The sequence below is a fragment of the Dermacentor andersoni genome, chromosome 7 (assembly GCF_023375885.2).
Source record: "Dermacentor andersoni chromosome 7, qqDerAnde1_hic_scaffold, whole genome shotgun sequence".
In the NCBI taxonomy this organism is placed as follows: domain Eukaryota; kingdom Metazoa; phylum Arthropoda; class Arachnida; order Ixodida; family Ixodidae; genus Dermacentor; species Dermacentor andersoni.
The window spans coordinates 91104076-91115160 of NC_092820.1; the positions used below are offsets into that span (position 1 = coordinate 91104076).

Genomic DNA, 11085 nt, shown 5'->3' on the forward strand with positions numbered 1-11085 from the left:
CCTTACAACTTCTATTGCAGAACCGAAATTTCCTAGGGGGCACTGGTGAGGGGCCCATTATTATTGCTACGGCACAATATGCGCGATCACGAAAGGCCAGCAGTGTGAAGACGACGACGACGATTAGAAGCTAGCGCGGGCTGTTGCCTCTTGGCCAAGCGCAGCGTATTTTCCTTGTAAATATATTTGTACATAGCTTTTCGTCTGCGTCTTCCTACGTAACATATCTGGTGGAGGTGGACGTTCCCTGTACCTCGTCACGGAGCTTCGCAGTGGACGGTACGTCGAGCCTTCCTTCATGGCTCCCGGCGACGACAACCCGACTCCGCCGGCTCCGACACCTGCTGCCACTTCGACGACCTACATCACTCTCCCCGCTCCCCGTGATCCTGGCGTATTCTCGGGCCAAGATGGGGAAGACGTCGATGACTGGATCAGCCTGTATGAACACGTCAGCCGCAATAACCGGTGGGACCCTACTATTATGCTCGCCAACGTAGTCTTTTACCTCGGTGGCACACCTCGAGTTTGGTATCGCACGCACGAAGATGAGCTCACCAGTTGGGATTCACTTAAGACACAGCTTCGAGACTTGTTCGGCAACCCCTACGGTCAACAACTTGCCGCGCAGAAGGCGCTTTCCGGCCGTGTGCAGACGTCAACAGAGCCCTATGTCACGTACATTCAGGACGTCTTGGCTCTGTGCCGCAAAGTTGACACCCACATGACTGAGTCAGACAAGGTTTCCCACATCCTCAAAGGCATTGCCGATGACGCCTTCAACTTGCTCGTTTGCAACAACGTAGCGACGGTGGATGCTGTTATAAGAGAGTGCCGCCGCCTGGAACTCGCCAAAAGCCGACGTATTGACCAGCAGTTTGCCCGTCTGCCCAACACCCCAGCGACATCTTCCTGTGCCGACGCTCCTCGTCCCAACAACACTGCCGATGTTACCAGGATCGTCCGGCGTGAGATCGAGGCCGCCTATCCGGCTGCCTTCGACTCCAGTCCCACCAACACATCTGCAGTCACGGTCTCACTGATCCAGGCAGTTGTCCGCCAGGAGTTTGAAAACATGGGTCTTCACACCATCTGCTCGGCCCATCGCCCTAATACCCGCCCGGCTTCTTCGATTTCGCCCCGTCCCGCATCTTCTTACCCACCACGTTTCCGCAACCCATCTGAATGGCGCACTGCTGACGACAAGCCTATTTGTTTCCACTGCCATCGAATCGGGCACATTTCTCGGCACTGTCGTAGTCGCTGGAGTTCCCCGAGCCGGCCTACTTATACTGCCTACTCTCGCCCCTCAGGTGGCCCTTCTCGTCCCTATGCCGCACGCTCCGATAATGCCGCCACTGATTCTCCTGCAACGAACCTCCCCTATTCTCGTTCGCCTTCGCCCCAACGACGACAATCTCGCTCTCCCCAGCCCCGTCGCTCCTATTCGCCGACTCCCTTCGGACGCCGCTCCCAGCCGGAAAACTAGACGATGCAGCGCCTCGAGGTGACGCTGCATTGCTCCCTACGCCGCCAAATCCTCTACTGACTTTGCCCACTCATCTGCACCTTCTTGACGTGCAAGTCGACGGTGTTTCTGTGTCTGCTCTCATAGACACTGGGGCGCATTTGTCCGTAATGAGCGCTTACCTTCGTAACCGGCTCAAGAAAATTATCACACCCGCCACGACGCCTGTTGTCCGTGTCGCCGATGGCGGAACAGCCCCCGTAATTGGTATGTGTACCGCCCGCGTCTCCTTCGCCGATCGCTCAACAATCGTGCTATTCACAGTCATCGCCCACTGTCCCCACGACATCATCCTCGGCTTAGACTTCCTTTCCGCACATTCTGCTCTCATCGATTGTTCCGCCAGTACTCTCCGCCTTGACCTGCCTGTTCTGGATCCTGCTGAACCACACCCCAGTCGCCTCAGTTCCGCCGACTTCGTTCGCTTGCCACCTTCGGCACTGACCTACGTTGACCTAGTGTCATCCCCACCAGTCCCCGACGGTCACTACATCGCGGCTCCTATGCAAGACGTCCTCCTTACACATGGGATCACAGTACCCCATACAGTTTTATCTATTACGGCGAATTGCGTCTGCCTGCCAGTGGTCAACTTTGGCTTGACGACACAAGTGCTGCCACGTGGGATGTCTTTGGCCCAGCTTTGTTCATTCGAGGATCACTCAGTAGCATCCATTGCAGTAGCCGACACTTCATCCGAAACTCCTCTACCATCGCAGTCGGCAAATTGTACCATCGCTGACTTACGGAAAATGATTGCCCCCGACTTGCCCTCCGAGCACGCTCGTGAACTCTACCGCGTTCTGTTTTCCTACCACGATATTTTTGACTTTAACGATCGTCCTTTAGCCCAAACTACAGCTGTCAAACATCGCATTAATACCGGCGATGCCCCTCCTATTCATCGCCGCCCGTATCGAGTGTCACCAGCTGAGCGTCAAGTTATTCACGCAGAAGTTCGCAAAATGCTTGCCAAGAACATTATTGAACCATCATATAGTCCATGGGCGTCACCTGTAGTACTGGTCAAAAAGAAGGATGGCTCATGGCGCTTTTGCGTGGATTATCGGCACCTTAACAGGGTTACCAAAAAGGACGTGTATCCCCTACCTCGGATTGATGACGCCCTTGACTGCCTCCACGGTGCTCGCTATTTCTCTTCTATTGACCTTCGCTCCGGCTACTGGCAGATTGCCGTGGACGATCTCGACCGCGAGAAGACTGCTTTTGTCACACCCGACGGTCTTTATCAATTCAAAGTGATGCCGTTTGGTCTATGTAACGCCCCTGCCACTTTTGAACGCATGATGGACTCCCTTCTTCACGGTTTCAAATGGTCCACGTGCCTGTGCTACTTGGACGACGTTATCGTATTCTCCCCAACGTTCGCTACGCACCTCGAGCGCCTCTCAGCAGTCCTGGACGTTTTTCGGCGAGCCGGTCTGCAACTCAACGCATCGAAGTGCCAATTCGGCCGTCGCCAGATTACCGTCCTTGGACATCTCGTTGACGCGAACGGAGTGCAACCGGACCCAGGCAAGATCCATGCTGTTACGCACTTCCCTGTTCCGAAGTGTGTCAAGGATGTGCGCAGCTTCATCGGCCTTTGTTCGTACTTCCGCCGTTTCGTGAGAAATTTCGCCGCCATAGCACGACCACTAACCGACCTTTTGAAAAAAGACGCTCCTTTCCAGTGGGGCGATAACGAGGCCTCTGCATTCTCTCATCTAATCGACATTCTCACAACGCCTCCCGTTTTGGCCCATTTCGATCCTTCTGCGCCTACCGAAGTCCGTACTGATGCCAGCGGTCACGGAATTGGAGCAGTACTGGCACAACGCCAGCGTGGCCACGACCGTGTTATCGCTTACGCCAGCAGGCTCCTCTCACCCGCGGAGCGCAACTATTCCATCACTGAGCGTGAGTGTCTGGCCCTAGTTTGGGCGGTTGCGAAATTCCGCCCATACTTATATGGCCGATCCTTTTCCGTTGTCACAGACCATCACGCGCTTTGCTGGTTATGCTCACTGAAAGATCCTACAGGAAGACTTGGTCGCTGGGCCTTACGCCTCCAAGAATATTCGTATACTGTCACCTATAAATCTGGCCGACTGCACAAGGACGCTGACTGCCTGTCTCGCTACCCGGTCGACGAGCCTGACGACGCCGACAGTAGTAGCGCCAACGGCATTTTCTCTGTCTCTGCCTTCGGTAACATCGCCGATGAGCAGTACCGAGACCTATCGCTGCGAGCACTTATCGAGCGTCTGCGCTCTACACCTACCGACGCATCCGTTCGCCGATATGTCCTCCAGGGTGGCATTCTGTATCGAAGGAACTTCCTCCCTGACGGCTCTGACCTTCTTCTTGTCGTGCCAAAACAGCTACGACAGACTGTGCTCTTTGAGATGCATGACGCACCCACTTCAGGACATCTTGGGGTAACCCGCACGTACGACCGCGTCCGCCGCCGCTTCTATTGGCCTGGTCTCGCTCGCTCCGTTCGACGCTATGTTGCTGCCTGTGATCCCTGCCAGCGTCGGAAGACACCTCAGGTGCTACCTGCCGGTCATCTCCAGCCGATCACCGTCCCTGTGGAACCGTTCTTTCGTGTTGGATTAGACCTGCTCGGTCCCTTTCCCACGTCATCTTCTGGGAACAAATGGGTAGCCGTCGCGACTGATTACGCCACCCGATACGCTATCACTCGGGCTCTCCCTACCAGCTGCGCCACTGACGTCGCGGACTTTCTCTTGCGTGACATTATCTTGCTTCATGGCGCCCCGCGACAGCTGCTTACTGACCGTGGTCGAAACTTCCTCTCGAAAGTTATCGCTGACATTGTGCGTTCCTGCTCCATTCAACACAAACTGACTACTTCATACCATCCTCAAACCAATGGCCTGACAGAGCGGTTAAACCGTACTCTTACCGATATGCTGGCCAAGTACGTTTCCAAGGACCACCACGACTGGGACATTGCCCTTCCTTACGTAACATTTGCGTACAATTCTTCCCGGCACGACACCGCCGGATTTTCTCCCTTTTATCTACTGTACGGTCGCGAACCTACCTTGCCCCTAGACACGGCACTTCCTCCTGCTGCGGTCTCAACAAGCGAGAATGCGCGCGACGCCATCGCCCTCGCTGACCATGCACGCCAGCTTGCCCGTGCTCGACTGACGGCCTCACAGACCACTCAGCAGTGTCAGTACAACGCCCGCCATCGTGACGTACAGTTTTCACCTGGTGCGCTCGTGCTCCTGTGGTCGCCCTCTCGTCACGTCGGACTTTCAGAGAAGCTCCTTTCGCGATACACAGGGCCCTACCGCGTGCTGCGCCAGGTGACGCCTGTGACTTACGAAATTGCTCCTGTGGCCTCAACCTCGTCCTCTCCTGTGGCATCTAGTGATGTCGTACACGTCAGTAGGCTCAAGGCCTACTACACTGCTTCCGAGTCCGATCTTTAGTCGCTCCGGGACGGCGCTTTTGCAGCCGGGGGTAGTGCTACGGCACAATATGCGCGATCACGAAAGGCCAGCAGTGTGAAGACGACGACGACGATTAGAAGCTAGCGCGGGCTGTTGCCTCTTGGCCAAGCGCAGCGTATTTTCCTTGTAAATATATTTGTACATAGCTTTTCGTCTGCGTCTTCCTACGTAACAATATTGTTGAGGGGCCCGTCAACCAAGTGTTCTTTATGGCACTCCCTGGCAGCTGGGGGCCAGGTGCTGCAGCCACCTTAGCCCATAGGTTAATCCGTCCCAGGCAAGGAGTGTGCCGGGGCTCTTCGCAAATAAGACCGGCTGTCTATATTTTCCTTGTGTACTTCCTATAGGCCTAGTTGGATACGCAAAGTAAGATTAGTAATGGGAAGCGAAACTTACTTAATAAAGAAAGCAGTCACACCTTGCTTCTAACCACACTGAAGGATATAGTTAAGCGCGTAAGGGATTCAACTAACGTCAGCTAATGCTTGCAGAAAACGACATCGTGGAAGTGCCACTAACGCTTAAAGTGACTTATTGGTTGTCTTTAACGATGCAAAAGGGGACGCAGGTGCTATGACAGACACCGCACTGCAGTGCGCCAGCTTGATTTTGACCACCTGGTGATCATTAACGTGCAAGGTTCGCTACTTTTAGTGTCGATACTTACTTGAACCTGCAGCAGCTGGGAATCAAACGCCCAACCTCATGCTCGGTGGGTGGATAACGCATGAATTACCATGCGGCTGTATTACGAGACATAAACGTACACTAATGCACGTTGTCATTTCAGAACAAGACGCACTGCCGTATGGAATTGACGGTTTTCCAGTTCTACACGCCGACCGAGACTGCCTCATTCTGTCGAGGCTGCCACCACAAGGAAGTAAGCAGCATTATGGTGTAAGCACCAAAGGGAGGGCCAAGTTCAGTGAAAGAACCACACATGTATCGGACGATAAGTCAGCTCTCATGTGTGGTTGTTCCTCATGATTCTTCTCATGTGTTGTATGCGTGTATCTCCTTCAGCTGGGTCGTTGTGTTGTTTCATTTAATTGCGCTGCTGTCGTAGTCAACTTCAACCAAACGGGCCAAGTGCGTGCCTTACTCTAGCCAAATGCTGCTCATGTGCTCTAGTTTGTACTTAGCGGCATACGAGGGTCGTCGGTGAAAAATTGGCGATTGTGTTCGTACAAATGCTGCAGAGGAGAGGCCCAGTCAACCTCGCCGTAAAGGCTGGCTCATATAAAAACAAGTTCTCTGAAAAAAAAAAGAAATAGTAAGGAAAACGTTTGATATCCAAAAGTCCATGGAAAATCAAGGGTCACGTCTCGCACAGCAATTATATTTAAGAACACCTCTCGAGGGACACTACATTCTGGCAAGTACAACTACTTTAAAAGTACACGAGTTGTTGATAATTCTCAGGGGGTAAATATTTACAGTATAGCTGCTGTCATAAGAAATCGCGCGATAATCTTCATGAGCTCTATAAATAAAGAAAATTCGATACTAATTTGCTAATAGTTTACTAAAATAACATTACATTTGTGAAATTAATGCAGATCACTGCTCGCATGCAAAATTTTGCATTCAGGCGAAGAACAATTAACAAATTTTTACCGGGAACGTCGGAAATCTGCGCAGCAGCGCTTAGTAGTTTTGTGGTCGGTTGCTTTATGGCAAGTTAGGCGACGTAGCCAGAGGGGTCACCGTAGAACAGCGACGTCGTCTACGTGCGGCTAGTTAATTTTTTATCGCTTACGACTGAGTACGTTGTATTCTAAAGGAGCCAAAGACTAACCTCAGCAGGTTTATAGATGTTGTAGTGGGCCACCAAGACCAAAATACCGAAGAAAAACGCACTACCAAACTTGCGGCGTCGCAATGCCGCACAACTACTCGAGTTTTGGCCCGATTCGTAATTGGGAAAATAAACCTTGTCCTTCATTTCTTTTCGTTTAATTATCAACTTACCTTCGTGAAATCATCGTAAACAAAAATGAGAAAGCATGCCTAAAGGAACTGACAACCAATATTTATGGTACCCACTTTTTTAGCGCAATGAAAAGCGTACCGGTAAGAGTGTCTAATCATAAAGTTGTAACGCGGAAAACTCCGTGGAACGTCTTATATCATTTTTTTACCTTCAGTGAGGATACAGCCGTTCACCGGAAGCATGATCAAAGAACAGTGATAGTAAGTGTGATGGCGATTAGACGCTGGTATTGGTGGGCGGCAGACAAGCGCGGCCGTAACTGTGAGAAAGTATTATTTTGCTTATCAAGACGATGTTCCAACGATTCACATTTCGCGAAGTGGCAAATTATGTCTAAAATAATAGCTAATTAAGGCTGCTTTTTAGTCAAGCCAAGTTAAAAGGGCCCTCAGGCGATATTTACGATTTTGTAAAAACGTACTGAGTCGTTAGAGTAGGTCCTTTTGATCATTATTTGACGCATCTAAGTGCTCCGCGTAAAGCTTGTAATTTATTAAAAGGTTTCAAAAATGTACATCGCTGCCGATCGCACCACACTGCTAGGCAGAATTTTCAGTCGCCCCTACCCCATATGACGTAAATCACCCAATTGACTCCAGTAGGGCGAGCGATCCGACTGATTGCCCAGGGCGCGTCATCACCAATTTTTCTATCTTTATGGTGAACAAAGGATGTTCGTAATAGTTGCAATGATAGTGAATTGGTTTCTATAAAAAAGAAAGTAACAGAAAGAGAATGCACAAGAACAGTTTCTCACTACACTTAAGCGCTTCCGGCACACAGCAAGCGTCGTCCGCTTGTATTACAACGTGCTCCATTTTGACGAGAGCTCCGCGGTCAGAGTCGGTCTCAGTCTTCTCGCGAGCACTATGATTTGACTTTGTTGAGTTGTGAACTGCAAACGTAGCGACTGACAATATGTCAAGTTGCGACATCGTGTCCCTCCGCAAGGTAGCAGACGAGCGGACTGGCTGCAGCGCATCAGACTGCCGCCATCCGATCCCTTCCCTTTACACCGAACGATTGCTAACGCAATAGCGTTTCGCGAAACGCAAGTGCAAGGGGACATGGCCTGGCCGTTTTACCGTGTCGTTTCACGGGATGAGCCGAAGTGCAAATGTGAATGGTCTGCATGGTGCAGCCACCTGGTGGTACAGAGCTCAACCACACAAATTAGCATAACGAAATGTATTCTTCTTTGCTGCTCGTGTAAATTTTTCGCAGGAGTGTAATCATTAAAACGGTGTTTTTGTAAATGTTTAAAATATTTTATACTTGGCTAGGGCAATATTAGCGCTTTGTTTGGATGGCTAAACTCTGCGGCAACAGGTAGCTGGACCACGCAGACCGATCAGGCCCCTCACGTACGTCTAGGCTTAATTTGCTTCATCAGCTTGAGTTTATGCCTCCAGCCACCCGTCGAAACGCCGAGCTCACCTCTGGTTACCAGAATACCAGACACGCTCGGCGCTGCCGCAGAATGCTTGCAACGCACACTGCTTCGGTAGCTCTCGCTTGGGGTCGACTGCCAAGTAGCTAGCGGAGAGTTTGGAGAGGCTTCGCGCGCTCGCTACTAGAGGACCGGAAGTCGACGACACGACGTACAATCATGACGCAGAGCCAGTGAAGGCGGAGCTTAGCCCCGATCACTCGGCGAACGAGCTGAGGGGAAAATGCATGGCTATGGGGCAGGGTAACTTGTAATCGTCCGTAGCTCTACTTATTTGAGACGTTTCACATAAATTGTGGTGCAAATGATTAACTTTCGCTGTAGCCTACGCGCCTACAAAATTTGTCCGAACCGTTTCAGGGGCCCTTTATGTTCTCGAAAGCGAGATGACGCTTTCACAAATGTTGCGCAGTTCAGCCTGTTGTCGTATAGGCACGAGTGCGCTAATATTCTGGTGCTAGTACCCATTTATGGCACAACTAGCCGACGGCATTTTTGTGCATCACAGCGAGACGACGCCAGTCTGGACACTTACTCGCAAACTCGCGCGCGTACAACAGCACGTGCGCTGCCATGCATTGTGCGATGCATGAACCGCTCGTTAGCGTGGCCTTTGTTTACTTCGTAATAAGCGGTAACACATATATATACGCGAGATAGACATTCTGTAAATAAATAAATAAATAAAGCACAAGCGTTTAATATTACACCAACTTCAATTTTAAGCAATAGGTAAGCTGTCCTTAATAACAGCCAACTTACGTACAGTTATTTCATGCACTACGTCCGAAGTACCAAGATTTCACCACTTTTACTGGCTTTTGAGACTTTCTTGGCGCGTTTAAAGTTACGATTCCTACTTAAGTCGCCAACAGCGCGCTGCATTTCATGACTACAAATCTGGCACACTTTATTTCTGTCAAGCTCTCACAACACATTCTGTCCAGTTCTGAGTCCCTTTATTTATTTAACCTAATTTCGTGCTATTCTTCGGCGTCTCTTTACACTCACCTTAACCATGAACTACCAGCTCAGATGAATGTAGCTTCACATTGCGCAAGCACCTAGCACACACACGCTCGCGTTTTCGCTATGTGGCTGAGCGAAATGGACCGCTATCTACAGCAGCTCCAACATCGTGTGTTGCTCTTGAAGCTTTAACGCGCATAATTGCTGTCGCCGTTCATTAATCAGTTTCCTTCTTCGTTGCAGAAAAAACGCAATGCACGTACTGGGTTCGCAAAAGTGCTGTCGGAAATCGCAACTGGAAATGTGACTTCATATTCGACGCCTTTTGCAGGTCACAAGCGATTGTAGTGAAAGATATGGCCGCCTGTCAATAAACGCACCAAAATCGATGTGTAAAGAAAAACAACAATGCTGACCTCTTCAAATCGTCCTGCTGTTTTCCCGTGCTAGAGGTTCCCTGCAGTAGCCGTATTAGGTTGCATTTATTTTTCTTGTTAAGAACATAATAAATTCTCGGCTCCAGAATTTGTGCGAAGCACATAGGGAAACTTCATTGCCTCTATTATGTAAACTCAGGAAGTAAAGTCACGAATGTGACGCAACGTGCAACAAGCGCGAAACCGAATTCAACTACGTGCCAGGAAATTATAGATAACAAACCTTGTTAGCGCTGCTTTAATCTAATGCGTGCGAAAGCACCACCACGTACTCTCACCGTCTGAAGCATGCATTATTGAAGTCAAGTTATTCTTCGGCCATTTCACACGGATTTGGCGTACATAGGATTCGGGATATCTATGCTGCCTTTCGAAAAAAACGGCCCTTTCGCGCTTACGGAGCGTTTTAGTGACCCGCAAAGGGTATCAAAATCTGTCTCAACGAGACAAGAAACTAGAATAAGCCGAAGAGCAGGTAAAGCCAATGGTACGAGTGTAATTAGCACCAATATGGTAAAAAATAAACCACAATGCACCATGGACCTCACTATCTCCGCGATCAGCCCGCATGGCCTACTGGAAGAAATACATATATAAATAAAGGCGCATCAGCCAAAGCAGACGCGAAAGAAGACGAATTCGACATACATGCACGTGAAAAAAAAATGGAGTGGTAAAACTCAGCTTGAATAAAAAGAAATAGGGGGCCGTAAAAAATGTAAAGTATGTATTGCTGCATTCCGCTTCCCTTTAATTTTCAGATTATTTTGGTGGGCGCTTCAGTAAGTGTTTCCGTTGTTTATGTATACGCCGAGGTAATTAAACTGCTTGACTGTGGCTACGACTTGCTGTTGAATCTACACCAGGTAGTCTCTTCAGGTAGTTACTCGTCCCCTTGTCACGGTCACAAAATATATCATGCAATTATGCAACATTGCATTATTTTTAATGCTTCAATTTCAGTGTCACCCCCGCATAGGCAAATATAAACATATCTCACTCGACGACCACGAGCACTTGCTGTCACAACGCTGGCTTGATGAAAAGGCACCGAGAAGCGCAAGCTTCGTGCTGCCTCGCATTTCCCCGTGAGAAAACCTCTCACGGCCAAATAGACGAAAGCAGTTTTGAAAGCATTGGGAACTTCAGTTGCGGTTCCATGTTCCAAGGTTCCAAGCATAGGTTCCAAGTATGACATAGCAAATAGCCCAATT

General features: G+C 49.9%; 1 protein-coding gene across 1 annotated transcript in view; it reads left to right on the forward strand.

Annotated features, from left to right (window-relative positions):
- The window catches only part of LOC126534139 (uncharacterized), a 36504-nt gene extending 26532 nt beyond the window's left edge, over nt 1–9972 (forward strand). Inside the window, exons 6-7 of the mRNA XM_050181367.2 lie at nt 5810–5902; nt 9678–9972. Of these exons, the coding sequence (XP_050037324.2) occupies nt 5810–5902; nt 9678–9808 (224 nt within the window). The 3' untranslated portion in view covers nt 9809–9972. The remainder of the gene's footprint in view (nt 1–5809; nt 5903–9677) is intronic.
- The last annotated feature ends 1113 nt before the right edge of the window (nt 9973–11085 follow it).